The sequence below is a fragment of the Crocodylus siamensis genome, chromosome 4, assembly GCF_052110815.1.
Source record: "Crocodylus siamensis isolate JL-2025a chromosome 4, ASM5211081v1, whole genome shotgun sequence".
In the NCBI taxonomy this organism is placed as follows: domain Eukaryota; kingdom Metazoa; phylum Chordata; order Crocodylia; family Crocodylidae; genus Crocodylus; species Crocodylus siamensis.
Window position 1 is genome coordinate 155,924,314 of NC_143398.1, and position 18,523 is coordinate 155,942,836.

At 59.2% G+C, this 18,523-nt stretch overlaps 1 protein-coding gene across 3 annotated transcripts in view; it reads left to right on the forward strand.

Annotated features, from left to right (window-relative positions):
- Window positions 1-18,260, forward strand: part of LOC149866864 (inactive phospholipase C-like protein 2) — a 35,312-nt gene extending 17,052 nt beyond the window's left edge. Inside the window, exons 2-6 of one of the 3 annotated variants that reach the window (XM_090044368.1) lie at window positions 2,970-5,459; window positions 7,084-7,287; window positions 8,491-8,566; window positions 13,698-13,807; window positions 18,066-18,260. In XM_090044368.1, the coding sequence (XP_089900494.1) occupies window positions 2,970-5,459; window positions 7,084-7,287; window positions 8,491-8,566; window positions 13,698-13,807; window positions 18,066-18,251 (3,066 nt within the window). In that variant the 3' untranslated portion in view covers window positions 18,252-18,260. The remainder of the gene's footprint in view (window positions 1-2,969; window positions 5,460-7,083; window positions 7,288-8,490; window positions 8,567-13,697; window positions 13,808-18,065) is intronic. The other 2 variants (XM_090044369.1, XM_090044370.1) reach the window with 2 other exon arrangements.
- The last annotated feature ends 263 nt before the right edge of the window (window positions 18,261-18,523 follow it).

Sequence of the window (18,523 nt, forward strand, 5' to 3'; positions counted from 1 at the left end):
TAGTTGAACTCTCCTCCTTGCCCATGGCAGGCTGGTACCCAGAGCGCCCCAGGGCCTGGTCTTGCTCTGTGCCCTCTGTCCTGTTGGCATACCTGGCTGGGCTCCAAGGTGTGGGATCAGTGACCAGCAAGAGCCCCTATGTCTTGCTCTCATGCCTGAGGACAAGGCACAGGGCAGTGTGTGCAAAGACTCTTTGTGGGGAACCTGCTCCCATCCCCTCTCAGGGGCACAGTCCCAATGTTAGAGTCACAGCAGCTCTCTCCAGAGCCTCCTACTGCTCCTCCTTGGGACTGGTGCCCCATACTGGGGTAAAGCAACCACACCAGCCTCCCACTGGCTCCCATGGACTGCAGCATGGAGCTGGGCAACTGGAGGATGCTTCCCACTTTGGGGGGTGGATTGTGTGTGTGTGGGGGACTGGAGAGCCGCCTGAGAACCCAGTGCTGGGATGGGCAGATGGAGGGGCTCCCCCAGCTGAGATGAGGGGAACTTCAGGGCTGTGCTGCTGTTTTATCTCCTCCAAGGCCTCAGCCTAGGGAATAACCTTGAGACAGAGCTGTGTGGGGGAGGGGAGCTGGAACCAGCCTTCCCCTCCACTCCTCCCCCGCCACCGCCTGGCGTGGACTGCCAATCGATCAATCTCAAGTTGTTCACTCCCTTTTGGGGTTGAAAATGCCTCCCCCACCCAAATCAAAGTCTCGGTACTGGAGTCAGCTGAAGGACATTCCTGTCTGAGGACTGGCTGGAGTGGGGCTGGGAGCACAGGATGTTATTGGAGCTGGGGTGGAGAGGTTCCCCAGGCTGGATAGTGGGGGCTGCAGGCCAGGGCTGATGGCCATCAGCAGAGCCAGAAGATGAGGGGCCTAGCTGGAGCTCCATAGAGAAGATAGGCTGGATGGGGGTGGGCAATGGGGATGCCTTTCCCCCAGGAGATGCAGCAGGGTGCCTGCTCTGGTGCTAAACTGGCTGCAGTGCTTGGGCAGAGGCCTAGTTTCCCTTAACTGCAGGATCCCTGGGCTGCCATGAGGCTGCACTGCCTGGGAAAGCAGCTCCTGCCCCAGTGATGTTCCTGGTAGTGAGTGTGTGCCAGTGGGAAGAAGCCCCAAGACAGTGGGTCCCTGCATGGTGGGAGGATGTGCCTATGTTTAGCTTAGCTCCTGGGGGCTGGGCTGTGGCAGAGGAGCTGTGCCTGTCTTGCTTATCGGGACACCACACCTTGCAGGGCGGAAGGAGAAGGGAGCCTCACACTCTGGGCTGCTGCTGGCAAGCTACTACCCAGAGCCCTGTCTGATGTGTCCTGGGCTTGCCCACTCTGGAGCTCCTGGGTGGGGTAGTAGTGTGTGGACCAGGAGATAGTGCTGGGATCAGGGCTGGCCTGACCCACCTTGGGGTGCCACTGCAGAACAGGAAAAGTACTCAAGGTACAGCGTGGCACTCCCCCACTTCCCCAGGCTTTGCCCCTCATAAGGGGCTGAGTCATAAAGTCTAGGAAGAGAGCCCAGCCAGGCCTTTTCTCTCCTGCCCACTGGGATCCACTCCACTGGGTGAGTGGGTGAGATATTGGGGAAAAGGGCTTCAGGGGGATGATGGAAGAGGCAGGGGCATGGTGGGGGTGGGTGGCATGGATACGGGGTTTGCGCAGCTGACCTGGTAAGGCAGGGCAGGGAGCTTCATTCCCTCTGTTGGGATGAAAACTTACTTCATGCCATCATGCTTAGTGCTCAGGAGTCAGGTGGGGCAGGGCTAGCCTGCTTAGGTAGTGCTGGGCAGTAGAGGCCAGTATTGGTTGTCCTGTGCTGCCCAGCTGGCTGCCTTACCCCTCAGCCAGCAGGGCCCCTAGGGCTGCTCCTCCCAGCTCCTGGGTCTGTTGAGGTTCCTGCCCCCCTTCACTGCACAGGCTCTTCCATGTCCAGGCAAAGGCCAGGGGCAGAGACGCCCCTGTGGGAAAAGCACCAGTGAAATGGTGAGGCAGGTGAGCTCTCTGGATCCCTGGGCTCAGAGGAGCTATGGCAGAGTGTCTGGGACTCAGGACTCCCTGGGTTCCTTTACCACGCTGGGTGGGGGAGAGGTGCGAAATGATTATAGACTAGAGGGAGCTGGGCCCCTGAGTTCTATTCCTGCCTCTGCCCCTCACCCTTCTTGCTGTCCCTTGCTCTGTGCCTCAGTTTCCCCATCTGCAAAGAGGAAATGGTGCTGGAACTTTCCCCACGCGGGGACATGAGTATATGGAACCCCTCCTGCCTCAAGGAGCCATGACCCGTCCTGGCAGCAGATGGATCCATTGCTCTGCCACAGCTTTCCCCCTAGCACATAGCCAACTGTGGCAGTAAATCAGGGAGGTACCGAGAGCCTGGTGCCTGCAAGGAACCTTGCCCTCCACAAATCTGGGAGAGCTGTGCTGGAGATGGGGGGGATGGGGGGTGCTTGGAGTGAAGGATGCCACCCATCTAACACCTCTGAATGGCCCTGGGCAGCGGGGCAGTACAGCTTTCCATGTTGTATAGGGAAGCTGAGCCAGAGAGAGAAATGAGCTACACACAGCAAGCTGATGGTAGTATGGGGAACTGAATCCTTGTCTCCTATGTCTTGGGCTAGTGTTCATCCCTCTTTTCCTTTGGCTCCTAGAGACATCTTCCCTTAACCCTGGGTTCACCCACCTCAGCTCCACTCTGCCCTGCACAGCTGCACCTGCTAAATCAGGGGTCGGCAGCCCCCAGCATGCATGCCAGAACATAGCACATGGAGGCATTTTGCTTGGCATGCATGCCTTGGGGCAGAAGGCAGGGAAGGAGGTAGGGCTGCGCTGCCACAACAAGGATCAGGTCCCCCACCATCCACCCCTGGCATGCCAACGTCTTACATGTTGAATTTGGGGTGTTTTTGGCACTCTGCCCAAAAACGTTACCAACCCCTGTGCTAAATGGGTCTCTGAGCTACCCCTGACTGCCCTGTTCCCCTCCCCTCTGCAGGATGGCTCTCGCCAGCGGCCGGTGCAGAAAAAGAAGACTGTGTCCTTCAGCACTATGCCCAATGACCGGAAGATCAACAGTACAGCAGCCTGCATCTCCTTCATGCTGGAAGGCTGTGAGATGAAAAAAGTACGCTCCAACTCCCGCATGTACAGCCGCTTCTTCGTGCTGGACCCTGACATGCGTTTCTTGCGCTGGGAGCCTTCCAAGAAAGACTCAGAGAAGGCCAAGATTGAGATCAAGTCGGTCAAGGAGGTGCGGGTGGGGAAGAAGACTCCTGTCTTGCGAAGCAATGGACTCTCCGACCAGTTCCCTGATGAGTGTGCCTTCTCCATCCTCTATGGGGACAATTATGAATCCCTGGACCTGGTGGCTACCTCAGCTGATGTAGTGAATGCCTGGGTAATGGGGCTGAGGTACTTGGTGTCCTATGGGAAGCACACACTGGAGGCACCCGAGGCTGGCCATCCCAGCCTCCGGACCTCCTGGATCTCCTCTGTCTTTGACCTTGCTGACCTAGAGAAGGCAGGCCGCATCCCTGTCTCCCGGGCCGTGCAGCTCATCAAGGCCTTGAACCCAGGCATGAAAGCCTCCACCATTGAGCTGAAGTTCAAGGAGCTGCAAAAGGCCAGTGAGCGGCCAGGGGGAGAGGTGGCATGCGACCTCTTTGTGGAGGCCTACTGTGAACTGTGCACCAGACCTGAGATCTTCTTCCTCATGGTCCAGTTCTCCAGCAACAAGGAGTACCTGGGCCTGAAGGACCTGATGATATTTCTGGAGGTAGAGCAGGGCATGGAGGGCGTGACAGAGGAGATGTGCCTGGAGATAATTGGCAAATATGAGCCCTCCAAAGAAGGCCGGGAGAAGGGGTACATGGCCATTGATGGCTTCACCCGCTACCTTCTCTCCTCTGACTGCTCCATCTTTGACCCACAGCACCGTAAGGTATGTCAGGACATGGCACAACCCCTCTCGCACTACTACATCAGCTCAGCCCACAGTGCCTGCCTCCTGGAGGACAACTTCTGGGGCAGCTCGGACATCAGTGGCTATGTCAGCGCCCTGCGCACAGGCTGCCGCAGCCTCGAGCTGGTGGTGTGGGACGGGCCGGATGGTGAGCCTGTGGTCTATGCTGGCCGCTCGACTACCTCCCGTGTGCCCTTCCGCACGGTGGTGGGCGTTATTGACCAGTACGCCTTTGAGGCCTCGGACTACCCCCTCATCCTCTGCCTGGCTGTGCGCTGCTCACCCCCCCAGCAGAGGCTGATGGCCCAGTACATGAAGAAGAGCCTAGGGGCGAAGCTGTATCTGGACCCCCCAGACCCTGAGGAGGCTTATCTGCCATCCCCAGAGAGACTCAAGAGTAAGATCCTCATCAAGGGCAAGAAGCTGCCGCCCAACTGCCATGACAGTGAGGGGGATGTGACGGATGAGGATGAGAGCCTGGAGCTATCACGTCGCCTGGGAGAGGATGACAAAGAGCAGCCTGAGGGGGGTGGGCTTCGCCGGCTGCGGCTGAGCCGGGAGCTGTCCGAGTTGGTCAGCTTGTGCCAGTCTGTGACTTTCCGGGATTTTGAGGCCTCACGGCGGGGGCAGTGCTACTGGGAGGTTTGCTCCTTCAGTGAGGTTGAGGCTGGGCGCTTCGCCAATGAGTGCCCTGAGGAGCTGGTGGGTTACAACAAGAGGTTCCTGTCACGGATCTATCCCAGCGCCATACGTATTGATGCCAGCAACATGAACCCCCAGGACTTCTGGAAGTGTGGCTGCCAGATGGTGGCCATGAACTACCAGACACCGGGACTGATGATGGACCTCAACGCTGCCTGGTTCCGCCAAAACGGGGGCTGTGGCTACGTCCTGCGCCCCTCCATTATGCGGGAGGAGGTGTCCTACTTCAGCGCCAATGCCAAGGACTCGCTGCCCGGTGTCCCTGCCCAGCTCCTGCACCTCAAGATCATCAGTGGGCAGAATCTGCCCAAGCCCAAGGGCTCAGGCGCCAAGGGTGAGGTAGTGGAGCCCTACGTGTGTGCAGAGATCCATGGCATCCCAGCTGACTGCGCTGAGCACCGCACCAAGACAGCTTTGCAGAGCGGGGACAATCCTGTCTTTGACGAGAGCCTGGAGTTCCAGATCAACCTGCCTGAGCTGGCTGTGCTGCGCTTCGTGGTGCTGGATGATGACTACATTGGGGATGAGTTCATTGCCCAGTACACCATCCCCTTTGAGTGCCTGCAGACTGGCTACCGCCACGTGCCCCTGCAGGCACTGACTGGCGAGCCCCTCCCCAATGCCACCCTCTTTGTGCATGTGGCCATCACTGACCGCCGTGGTGGGGGCAGGGGGCACAAGCGGGGGCTCTCAGTGCGTAAGGGCCGTCGGGTACGGGAGTACACCTCCACCAAGGCCACCGGCATCAAGGCCATTGACGAGGTCTTCCGCACGGCCACCCAGCCCCTGCGGGAAGCCACTGACCTCCGGGAGAACGTGCAGGTACCAGACTGGCCCTGCAGAGGGGCTGGGCCTGGCAGTTGGTGTGGGTGGGGTGGGAGATAGGATTCAGGATTCCTGGGCTCTATCCCCAGCTCAGGGAGGGACGTGGGGTCTGATGGGTTGGTGCACGAGGGCTAGAGGTTGGACCCTTCTCTCTCTTCTCATCTTGCCTCTGCCACTGAGTTGTTGTACAGCCTTGGGTGGGCCACTGAACCACTGCCTCAGTTTCCCCCCTGTAACGTGGGGATTGAGCAAAGGAGTCACCAGGGCAAAGCTGAGCTTTGAGCGGCACCTTAGCAGCCCCTTCCACAGCTACCCGCTGTGGGGTGCATGCACCCCTGAGCAGCCTCATGACTGAACTTTTCAGCTAGCAATGTAGCAACAGGACAGTGTTGCCCTTTTTTCTATCCCAAGTGGCCTCAGTGCCAGCCGGGGGCTCTGGGTCCAGCTACCCAACAGGCAAGGCCCTCGTGCCCCTGCTTTTCTTGCTCTGCAGTTCAATATTCAAGCAGAACAGAGTGGGATTAAGGGCAGGTCTGGGGGTGAGGATATGGTGCCAGCAGCTCCTGGGCTTGAGCACTATGCATCTGGAGCAGTTCCAGTGCAGCATCCCCACCCCACAGCTGGCTCCTAGCACTGGCTCTGGGCCTGGAGTCAGTCTCTGTCCTTGGGAACATGCTCAAGCCATTGCTGCACTGGGACCTTGGCGCTGTCATCCACTTTGGCTCCAGGGCCCAGGGCTGAGATTTGTGCTGTCTCTGCTGGCATGTCTCTCTTTAGGCCCCGTTCCCTGTTGCCTTGTGCCTTGTAGAACGGCTGCCCTCTGGCCTTCCACTGGTCGGGTTTTCACAGCCACTGAACACTGGAGTGAACCACTGGGCAGGCAGCAGTACAGTGGAAGAGACAGGCCAGGGGCAAGGGCTGTGTCCCCCAACCCTCCCCCTCCCTCCTCACCGCTTGCTGTCTGTGCCCCTAGCAAAGTCATCTCCTGGATACCTCCCTCTCCCAGAGCAAGAAAGGGAGTTGGGTCAGGGGTGCAGCTGGGCAAAGAAGGAGCTGTCTGGTGCTCTGATTGGGATGGAGACAGTGGGCACAAGAGTGATGCCCAGCCCTGTGGCCCCCTGCACACTTGCCCTTCAGGAGCACCCAGTGCATTGGGTCTGGCAGAGCAATTCTGGGGGTGGGGAGCAGCTGCCCAACAGAGAGAGACCAGGGAAGGTCTCATGGCGGGGAGGTCCAATGATGGGAGCCATAGGGAAAGTGAGCAACTTGGAGGAGGGAGAGAAGGGCTGGCATGGTTGCGCATCTCCCAGTGCCTCCTGTCTATGGAGGGCATGGGAGCTGGTACAGAGGTCTGAGGCTGTTGGGCAGGCCTGGGGTTTCTGAATGGTGCTTAAGGGAGGGACAGGGGAGGGAAGGGAAGGAAAGGCGGTTGGGGAGAGGGGAATCAGTACAGGGTAGCTCTGACTCAGTGCCCTGGGGCAGGGGACACAGCTCACTCCATCCACAAGCAGATGGCTGCCCGGGGTCCCAGCTGGGGACACTGGGCAGGAGCTGCCCACCCTCCTCTCCCTCGCTAGTAAGGCACCTGCTGCCAGTCCCACTGCCCTTCTCCTGCCTACAGAATGCTCTGGTGTCCTTCAAGGAGCTGTGTGGGCTCACGCCAGCGGCCAACATGAAGCAGTGCATCTTGACAGTGGCCACGTGGCTTCTGCACAGCGAGGGTGCCCCCACCGTCACACTCAACCTGGGTGAGCAGTACCCGGCCATGGAGGCCCAGGGACCCATCCCCGAGCTGCTGCGCAAAGTGCTCACCGCCTACGAGACTGTAAGCACCTTCCCCTGCAGCCAGGCCTCCCGTCCCTTCTTCCCCCCACAATAGTGGTATTGGGCCAGGCGGGGGCCATGCTGAGCTGGCTGCAGCTGGGGCTGCCTGCTTTGGGCTGAACTGGAGGGCACTTAGTCTGACCCCCAGCAGCAGTAGGAGGGTCCCAGCCCTTTGGGTGGTTAATGGGTGCTTCCTTGCCTGTCCCTTTTCCCCCAGTGCCTAGGCTAGTTTGCAGGGAACAAGCCAGCACCACCCTCTGCCCTGGCCTCTTCCCAGGAGAGAGGACGAAGCCCCAGCTGGGCAGGGAAAGGACCGTGATTTATTTTGCCACGTGCTGCACTGCATGGCTTCCCAAATGACTCACTCTGGAGCTGTGACCCAGCAGCTCCAAGAAGCAGCCCTGGCCCTACCTGCAGCCCCCTCAGGATCCCTTACATCAGCACAGCCCTGGAGACTGGGTTCCCCAGTGCTGGAGCTGCAGCATGACCACCCCTTCCCTGCGCACACATGACCCCTGCCTTGGCATAGGTTTGGGGGGGGTCTGTCGCTGGATCCTCCCTTCTAAGTCTGCCAGGGGGTGGGAAGTGCACCCCTCTCCTCCCCTACCCCAAGACATTGTTCCATAGTAGCAGTGTCTGTGCTGGCGCCACAGCCCTCCCCCACTCCAGTGCTCCTTGGGGTTACTTGCTGGGTCACCAGGCGTCCTGCGGAGACGTGATCCCGCCTGGCAGGAGAAATCCCATTAATAGCAGAAGCCGGAGCCGCTTCCTTCCTTTGTGTTCTGAGGAGGCCTGGCGTCTGGCCAGACGTGAGCTGTGCAGCACCTGGTCTGAGCCATTGTTGGGACCAGCGGAGCTGGGCCTGGCAGGGGATATGGTTCACTGACCATCCTGGCAGAGGGTAGAATCCCTCCCACCTCTGCCAGGAGCGTCCCCTTCCCCTGGATGCAAAGGGAACGTGCTGGGCTGAAGGGCCAGAGCTGAGGGGAGGTTGGACTGCACGGGGGGGTTGGTGCTCGAACGCATGCACACCTGTAGCATGTGTACAGGAGGTCCAGCACGGCTTCTGAATATTGGCACCAAGTTTCTCCCGCAGGTGCTAGCTCCTGGAGTCGAGGTAGGGATGGGGGAGGGAGGGAGGGGAAGAGAGGGGGCTGAACAGTCTGCAGCCCAGCCCCCTCACTGCCATTTCTCCTCCCTCCAGATGATCCAGACCAGCCGGACCCTGATTGAATCCGCCGACGCAGTATACAGCAAACTCATCCAAGCCCAGCAAGCAGGTGTGTCCAGGCAGGGGCAACATGGCAGAGGCCCAGGAGGAGCATAGGGAGAATATGCCAGCCCTGTTGCACCAAGGGAGCTGGGCATATTGGCCCTGAAGTACCTTAGCAGGTCTCTGGTGTCTGGGAATGGGGGAAAGGTGTCTGGGGATTGACACCCCCCAGGAGTCAGAGGGGCTGGCCTTTGTGCTGCTATGGAGTGACACGTGCCAGCAAGTTTAGGCTGGAGCCTGCCTCCTCTCTCTACCCCAGGGGAAAGGCCCTATGACCCATCCCAGACCCCAGCACCAGGTCATCTTGGCCTTCCCTTGCTAGTGCAGTATGGGCAGAAGTGATGGTGCCTGCCAAATGGAGCTGCTGCTTTGACCTTGCTTAGAGGGGATGCAGTCATCCTGAGGCTCATGGCCTGTTGCTTTACTGTGTGGAGGGCAAGAGCCATCACTACTCTGTGGCATGCCTGCATGTGGGTCCTAGCAAAAACACTGTGGGGTGCTGTAGCAGCTGGGCTCCACAGGTAGTCATGTATGGGTGAGGGGGGATGGAGGGGAGTGCACGTGCCCAGGGAGGGAGTGTGGGGCATCTCTTTGGCTGCCCTAGAGGGCATGTGACTGTGGTTTGGCTCTGGTTAGCCCACTGTGAGGGGCAGTGGCTGTGTGATGATGGGGGCATTTCTGTCTTCTGAGCCTACTGCTGGGGCAGCCCAGTGTGCAGAGCTAGTGGCGGATGGGATGTGGTGGAGATGGTCATATGGCCCCAGCTAGCTCTGGGAGAGCCATTTCCTGCTGCCATGCTGGGGCCGCTCTGAGTGGCTCACACTCTGCAGGCCCTATGCCCAGCCTGCTGTGGTTTTCACATGTGCCTGGGCTGGGGGGAGGAAGCAGAGAAACAGCAGGAGCCTGCCCCATCTCCCAGATGTCAGCTCCCAGACTGGGCCACTTTCTACTGAGACACCCAATCCATGGAGCGGGTGTGCAGCTCCCAGAAATAGCTTGTGTGAAGCCGAAATCCCTTGGGGCACCAGGGGTGTGAGAGGGGATGTGACCTGCAATTGCAGGATGCCTTTGCCAGGAGCAGCCTCCCCATGAGCTTTGTCTCCCAGCAGAGCCGGGCACTAGCAGGTGGGCAGTAATGGGCCCTGTGTGGGGAGGGGGAGAAGTTCGGAGCAGCACAAAGGAGGCTGATGAGGAAGCGGAGAGGAGTCATTAGCTGCCAAACGCCAGAATATAATTAGCATCAGCAATAACAGACTGGGGCTGACGGGAGAAGTGGCAACTGCATATGATGACATAAAAGACACATGGTTGAACCCACACAGGCAGGTGCTGCTGTCAGACTGCCTTGCCCCCACCTCTGAGCTCTGCCAGGGGCCCTGTGTATTGACCCTAGCCTGGCTTCCCTGACACTGCTCTGCTGGTGCCCTTCATGCCTGAGCCACAGACACTGCTAACCCAATTCTGGGCTGTCTCTTGCCCCTGGCTCTGCCATGCCTCCCCAAAGCTACCTTCTGTCCTAGCCCTGGGGTCGCTCTCAGGCTCAGCCTTACCAGTGCCCCTCAGTTCCAATCCATAACCCCGGCTGTGTCTATCCTGGGGTCTATGCTCTTCCCAGCCTTGCCAGCGCCACTCCGTCCAGACCTGCATCCCCCTGCTATCCTTGCCATGTCTCCAGCCTGCAGGTGCCCCGCAGCTCCAGCTTCGCAGTGCTCTGCATGTACAGTGACACACCACTGAGCCAAGTGCCAATGGAAGCAGCACTGCAGCCCCTCCCACAAGTGCCCCATGGCTATAGATAGCAGGCCTAAGCTGGAGTCTGCGGCAGCTTGGCTATCAATATCTCTGGGAGAGCCACATCCCTGGAATGCTATAAGCAACCTGGGTGGTATGGGTCAGCCAGGCTAGGATGGGGCTCCCAGCTAGGCCAGTGCCCATGCTCCCCAGTTTGCTCTGCCCAGGAAGGGCTGGGGTCAGGCTGCTCTTTCCTGTCCTCCACTCTAGCTCCCTCTGCCCTAGTTTAGGCTACTGCCTTCTCCCCCTGCCCCATCCCTATGTTCTCTCTCCTTCCTGCCTCTGTCTCTTTGCCCTACCTAGGGGTTTCTGGCTATGGTTTAGTTCAGGCAGAATCCAAAGAGTGCACCCCCCAGCAGTGCTGCAGTGTCCCCTAGGGCACACAGCAGGTACATCTAGGATTTACTGCTGGGGAAGGTGCAGGATCAACAAGGAGGGCATCCCCAGCCAGCATCTCCCTACCATTTGCCTCATCCTACTCCAGGAAGACTCCAGGCGCAGAGGGGATGGTTCCCTGGTCCATTCCAGCCCTTGCTTCCTTGCCAAAGAGGTAGCTAGCACAAATCTAATGTGGCCTGGCTCCCACAGCCTAACCATGCTGGGCCCCATAGCCAAGCTCCCATATGCCCGCCCCAGGGAGCTTGCAGCTGGCTCTGTGCACCAGAAACAGGCAGCGTGGCCTAGCCTCTGCAGGAGGCACAGCACCTGCCAGGAACACCCAGCCCCTGGGCAGAGCCTTCCCAATCCATCACCCAGCAGGAGCAAGCTGCCTTCCCAGGTCCTCCCTGGTGGCAGCTGTCAGGCAGGAAGAGCAGGGCAGGGCCGATGCCTCCAGCCCCTGGGGGTGTGGCAGGCGAGCCCCCTAGCTTAGCTGCTTGCACCTCTTAGCCTGAGTCAGATGTCATTGCTGTCCCTTGGGCCTGGGGTGATCAGCACAGAGCTGGAAGATACTCTTTCTCATGGCCCAGGCTCTGGGCCCTGCCTTGCTCACTGGGCCCCATGGGTCCCAGCAAGCCCCCTGCTAGGAAGTTGGTATGGCTCTGAGGGGGCTGATTGATGGCGAGTGGGCGATCTGCAGTTGTGTGGGTGACCTTGCGTGGGCCTGACATGTGCACTGCGTCAGAGAGAGGTAAATATAGAACGTGCTGATGAGGGCTCCGCATGGGGCGTGTTCAGCTCCTCGTGTACGCAACCACTGGGTCCCAGCGAGCAACACGATTTCCTCCCTGAATGGGAGAGATTTGGACAAGGTGAGCTCAGGGAAGGTCCCACTGGGATTCTGGAGTGCAGTGGGGATGTGTGTGCTGTGTGATGGGTCACTCCTGAGGTATGGGGCAGCATGTACTGAGTTGGCAGAGACACTCCTTAGCACACTGTTACTCCTGGGTTTTTGGCCAGTGGCGTGTAGTGCCAGGGCACCCTTCATGTTCAAGCTTGATGCTGGTTGCTCCTGGCTTTGTCTCCATTCATTTCCCTGGAGCCTGTTCCCAGTGTCACAGCCACTGGGTCTTCCAGCCCTGCCCTTCTTGGGATGGTCTGAGGCTTCCCAGACTCCTCACTTCCTAGCCGGCTCTCCTGCCAGCTCCTGTTACCATCAGGAGAGTTAGCAAGCCCAGAGCCTGTCCTGTGCCTGCCCAGAGAGCCTGCCTACTGGTGCCAGGGGAAGGGTTAATAAATGGGGGTCAGAAGGGGACCAGGCACTCTGCGTGGGAAGGAGGAGCACAGTGTGCAGGACCCTTTGTGGGCTGGAGGTGCGCCATAGCACCAGGATGTGCTGGGATGCCCCGTGGGCTGCTGTGGACAGGGCATCTAGGACTGGTACAGTGGGGATGGGTCCCTGCTCTTGTTCTAGGGATGGTGACACATTCCGTGGTTTCTTCCTTTCTCCCACAAAACATGAATCCTCCCTCCTGAACTCCCCTCCCAACCCCAAACCTCTGCAGGCCCATCTCTGCCCCCAAGCACAGCGCTGTCCCCCAAGCCATGCAGCCCTCACATGCAATGCCTCCCACTGGTAGCAGTGGGAGAAAATATTATTTGGAGGGGCTGAGGGCTGTTGCAGGGCTGACATGCACTGGCGGTGGAGGAGCATGTGGCAGGGGTGCTGGGTGTAGCGCTGCAGCAAGAGGGGTATAGCAGTGGTGCCAAGCAGGACAGTGGCATCATGGTGCTGCAGCCGTTGCCAGCTGCTGCAAATTAGTTTGGGAGGGGGCTAAGCCCTGTTAGCTCTGGCCTTCTGCTGCCTGTGCCCCCCACACCTCAGTGTCTGCATCCTAATATGTCTCCAAGCCCCACAGGCAGCCCTGCAACACTGTACCCTGCTCCTGCTGCCCCTGGCCCTCAGCTGCCCTCTGCCCCAGAGCTCCCCCCACAGGCTGCTTTGTAGCCATGGCACATGGCACATGGCTGGATTTGCTGCAAGGTGAAGGCTGGGAGCAACTGGTTCCTGCAGGGGAGGCTGGCAAGGAGTGCTCCTCCCCCTGGCAGGCTTTCACCCTCCTCTAGCTGTGGGATTTGGTAGCTGTGCTCGAGAATGGACTATGGGGGTACAAGGCACTTGTCCTGCTCCAAAGATCAGTCCCTTGTTGCTCAGCATGAAGAGCAAGAGGACATGGCTCTAAGTTGCTAACTCAGCTGTGGGCTGCTGGCGAGTCAGCAGGAAACAGCCCCACGTCCCTTGGCGTGCTCTGGAAGGGCATCTCCTCCCAGCTGGAGATGTGATATGCCCCACACCCAACGTGGCACAGACACAGACCTGCCTCCCGCACTTCTCCACCTCAGGGTGCCCCTGGCTAGCAGCACCATGGCAGGGCATCTCTTTTGGCTTGAGGGGGGAGGGGAGCAAAAAAGGGGCCCTTTTAACTGGCAGAGCAGCATGAAGGGGCAGGATGCAGAGGACAATTTGTCTGTGCCCTGGCCTCAGACTCTGGTACATGTGGAGCTCAGGGCAACAGAAGCTACTGCTGCTGCTGAGTGGGAGTGTGTTTGTGGGGAGCTCTCTGGCACTGTGCGGGTGCAGCCAGCTTGGGCAGCTCTGTGCTGATCCCAGCTGTTCCCCTCTGCCCCTTCCCCTCCCCCTTGGCCAAATGAGTGCTGTCCCAGGGCTGGTGCCCTTCTGGCCTTCGCAATGCACAGTGCGGTGCAGGACAGTCACAGTACAAACCTAGTCCTGGGCACTTTGCCTCTGGCTTTGCTGTAACCCCTGGGGCTGTCTCCTTGCCAGCTTATTGGTGCTGGCGGCCCATGCCCTGCCCAGCAGCATCTTCTGGATCTCCACCTGTGATGATGCCGTGGCCCTGGCTCGATGGGCATGTGTGTGACACTATCCCCTGTGCTCTGCCTCTCAGGGATGGATTTCCACAAAGAGCTACACCGGCTGGAGGCCAAGGAGGGGCTAAAGGGCAGGAAGCTGCAGAAGGCACTGGAGAGTTTTGCGTGGAACATCACTGTGCTGAAGGTAACATTGGGCCCTGGCTGCTGTAGGGCACAGAGAAGTGCCCAGTTGCCCAGGGGTGGCTGAGCCTGGAACCCAAAGACCAGCACAAGTGAGAGCCAGGAGTGCTGCTCCCAGCTCTGCTGCAGTGAGGGTCTCCCTGCCTCTCCCATGCCTAAGTTTCCCTAGCTACAGAGCGGGGCAAGAGTGAGAGCTGAGGCCTGCCTGTGAGGTGCTTTGTCAAGGCAAAGCACCAGACCCTGCTTCCTCTCCCCAGGGTGCTGTGACATCTGACAAAGCCAGGGCATGGTGAAACAATTGTTCTCCCCGCAGCTGCTGCAGAGCAAGGCATCAGCCCGTGACACCAGGGCCTGTGAAGAGCGATTGCAGGGCCTGTCCTGTGCCTTTGCACAGCACCTGGCAAACAGAGATTCTCTCCCTTCGCCCCAAGCCCTTCTACCAGGGGAACAAGCCAAAGGAGGCAAAGGGGAGCCCTTTAGCAGGAGAGTTAGTAGCAGAGACTGATCCAGAACCTGGGAGTCCTGGCTCTCAGTCCAGCGCTCTACCTTTTAGGCCCCACTCCCCACTTGCTGGGCTAGTGCTGGGCTAGTGCTGGGAGCGGCACATCAGACCATGTAGTAGGCCTCTGGGGTAGTCACAGCTGTCTGTAGCTCTGCAGAACCAGCCCAATGCTCAGCCCTATAGGCCACCTGCTACAGGCCCAGACTCCCCTGGGAACAGACTCCCCTGGGAACTGGCTGAGTTGAGGCTGGTGGTGCTGATGTGGTGTGGGCTGTGGGGGTGGTGCACTGGCAGTGAGCGTAGCCTCTCAGCTGCAGCGAAGGGGCAGGGAAGTAAGTCAATGATCTAGTAGGGGTGGAGGGCTGTGCCACTGACCCCTCCTCTGCCCCTCCTTAACTGACACAGGGCCCTGGCTCTGCTATCTCTGCCTCCCCCCAGCATCTTCATTACCCCCATCCTTGGACCAGGCACGCTGCTCTCCCAGTCTGCGCTGGGGCTAGAGCCAGAAGTCACCTCCCTAAGGGAAAAGAGCTTTTCTGCTGACTGCAGCTGTGCAGCAGGGACTTGGAGCTGGGCCAGAAGCCAGGAGCAGAATGGCCCCTGGATGTGCCTCCAGGCTCTGGGTTTCAGTGAGCAGCCCACTGTTGCAGTGGCTCTTCTCTAGCATGGTGCTGGGTACCCCTGGGCCTACTCTCTGCCTACCTTTGCATGAGCTGTCTGCAGGGGGTAGCTGGGGCAGTCTGGTTTTCAAGGCAGACTGCAGAGTGGGATGCTGCCCTTGAGTGCAGGGTGACCACCCATCCCTAATTGGGCGGGACAGTCTTGAAATATAATGTTCAAATCCGGGTCCAAGACTGAATGACTGTAGGACTGTATTTGTCCCAGATTCCCCTCCACACAATCAAACCGTAGCAGTATCACGTGTAGGGATCTGGCTTTTTCTGCTTGCTGCTTGGGGCTGGGGGTAGCAGGTTTCAGGGGGCACTACATGCTTGTGTGTGCGCACACACGTACATGGCCAGCAATACAGTCAGGCAGCAGTGGAGAACAGCTCCCCCAGCTGCCTTCAGGTAAGTCTATGGGAGGAGGGGGGAATAGGCAACATGGAGGAGGGGGCGGCGGAGCATATTGAGGCCCCCAAGGTGAGGGAGGGAGTGGGGCAGGGTTGGGGGCCGGGGGTGCTGCCTGGCCAGGGCATTGCATGGGGCCCGGGCTGAAATGCACAGCTGCAGGGATCAGCCGGGGAGCAGAACAGAGCTACGGAGCCATGGGCAGCTTGTCCAGGGGGTGTTGGGGGGGGGGCAGCTCCCTGCCACTGTGTGCACACCTGGATAGGATGACCACCTTTTCAAAATGGAAGGGTGGGACACATGCCCACCTGTCCTCCCCCTCCCTCCCCCGCTTCTGCCATGGCAGGGCTAGTGGGAGGACAGCAAGGCAAGAAGCCCTGAGTCCGCAGTGGGCAGCCCACATCCAGCCCCACCCCTCACCCAAATCTGGAGGGCATATCTCCCCCATGGCCTTCCCCCAGGAGTGTATACAGTGGTGGGGAGCTGCACCCTCTGCCCCCTGGATGAGCCACCAGTGCCCTTGCCATAGGCCCTATTCACTGCCCCAGCTAGGCAGCACCCCCAGCCCTTGCCCCACTCTGTGCCTCACTTTGGGAGCCTCAGTCTGCCCCCCCTGCTCCTCCTATGTCCCCTCTCCCCCACAGAGTTACCTGTAGGAAACTGCTCTCCATGCTGCCTGGGTGTATTCCTGGCCACGTGCATGTGTGCGGTCATGCTCATGGCACTCTGTGTCCCATTCTCCGCAGTCCAAGTACTCTCTTTCATAGGGAGATGCTGTCAGCCTGCAAGGGGAAACCTGCCATTTTCCCATGTTTTTTCATGGTGAATGGAAAACCCAGATCCATGCACAGCACTGCAAATGGGGGACAAATATTATCCCAGAGTCATACAGCCTGGGACCAGGACTTGATGTTCCCATTACAGGACTGTCTGGGCTAATTAGGGATGGGTGTTCACCCTACTCCCAGGGATGGAGGCATGTGGGGCATGTGCCTCCCTTACATATTTTTGCTTGGGGCAAGAGTGGATGCAGGCTGCCTGCTGTAGATTTAGGGCTCCCCACCCTTCCCCGGGGCCTTCTGCGACCCAGTGGGCAGGACCCAGCATTGGAGGACAGAGCTGGGCAAGGAGGCCTGGCGTGCTGCTTTTGTGTTTTGAAAAGGTGGTCACCCTACTTGAGTGCAATATTGAGCTGCCATCCTTCCCTGCTCAAGGAGCCGTCCAAGCAAGGATCCCATGGGCTGTTCTTGGAAGGGTAGGGTGAACCCCAGTGTCCTGCACCCTCCATCTCTCCCAGGCCTGGCTGCTATATGCTGGTTTCTAGAGTGAGGATGCCCCAGGGTGTGTGGGTAAAAGCAGTTGTGTGGGATCTGGGGCTTCTCAATGCAGGAGTCTGGAGCACATGGTAGGTGGGAGCTCTCCGGTTCTGGCTGGGATGGCCTGGGAGCCATGCGGCAGTGCAGTGCTGCCATCTTGTGGGCATTGCAGGCTGTGCCCAGAGCATGCTCCAGCTGGGGCAGAGGAACCTTGAGTCAGTGTCCAGGCCAGTGGAGGCTGTGAGAGTAAATCCATTTGCAGAGTGAATACCATGCAGCTGGGTGGGGGATGGGGTGGAGCAGGGAGCTGAGCATCATCCAGTGCCTCAGCTGCATCATGCATCTCTAAGGAGGCTGCCCACACACAGGATAACAGCCTACTCTGTGGCCAGCTGATGGAGCCACTCCTTTAGCTAGTGCCCCTTGTCCGTGCTCTGAATGCTAGAGGTCCTGGGTTTGACCCCAGCTCACAGCCATGGAGTGGGTGGGCCTTCAAGTCCCAGTGCCAGCTCAAAGCCTCTGGTGTCTTTCCCCTTCTCAGTGCTGAGCTAGGGCAGCTACTGCCTCTGAATCCCACCTGGTGTCATTGCTCTCCCTGCATAACTGATTTGTGGGGCCCCCTTGGTAAGGTGCCCCCGGGCTGTTTTGGCAATACATAAACATTGGAGCTACATGAAAAGCTCTCCCCAACTTCACCTCTCTTTCCCATGACCTGGGGCAGTATAGGGGGCAGCTGGTTCCCTGCCCCATGTGTAGATCCTGCTTGCTGCTGGACTGTACCTTGCCATGTGACCTGCATGGTTCTGAGCAGGAAGGCATGGAGCTCCAGTACTACTCTGGGATTTCAGGTGGCACCAGAGGCAACAGTCCAGCCAGTCTCCCCAGAATTGGGTGAGGGAGTCAACACTGCTCAGTGACAAGAGACAGTGCCGCCACCACCCTAGGCTCTGCCATCCTCCAGCTGTCAAAGGCTCTGGCCAGTGCTGGTGCTATCTGGTACAGAAGATGCGTGAGGGTAGGCACCCCCAGGGCCAGGTTCTTTTGGATCTGGGCAGCTCCAGAGCAATGGCCAGGGGAGGGGCACAGTCCTATCATGCTGTGGCCTTCACGTGCAGTGAGTGGGGGGGGATAGCTGGCCATCCCCTAGCCCCTGTTGCAGCCTGAGCCCTGGCTAACAGAAGGGACCCTTGCTTTCTGTGCTCCAGCCTCTGCTGCAGGATGAGTTTTGCCCCAAAGGTGAGGAGACCACAGCAAAACCCAGCCTCCATTCCTACCTCCAGCCCTGAGATGGGGAGGGGACTGCCTTGGGGGCTGTGCTGATGGGCCGTAACACCCCCTGCCCCCACCTGACCCTTGGCTTTTCCCCTGCTGCAGGGCCAAGCTGACTTGCTCAAACAGGCCAAGGCAGAGGCACTGGACAACCTGTGGCAGATCCACAATGCCGGACAGTCCTGTGGCATCGGCAGGAATGGCTCAGCCTCCCCAGAACCCAGCCGGGTCCGGACCCCACTGGAGCCCATTCCTGAGACAGAAGGAGGCAGTGACGTGGCATCTTGCTGACCGCGGTGTGGGGCACTGGGGCCTGGACTGAGAGAGTGGTCCAGCCAGCAGGCGGAGGCCCCATGGCTGCCCCAGTGCCTCAGACCCGGGACTGTGGGGGCACCCTTGGCCCCTTGTGTCCAGAGACTCCAGCCAGCTTGACGGCTTTTTATCATGAATTTTAAAGACTTGGCAGTGGCATTCTTGGCAGCGCTACAGCTGGCCATTCATGGGGTGTCCTTCAAGGAGTGTTAGCAAGGGGCTGATAGGACTCTGCTGGGCCCCTTGAGCAG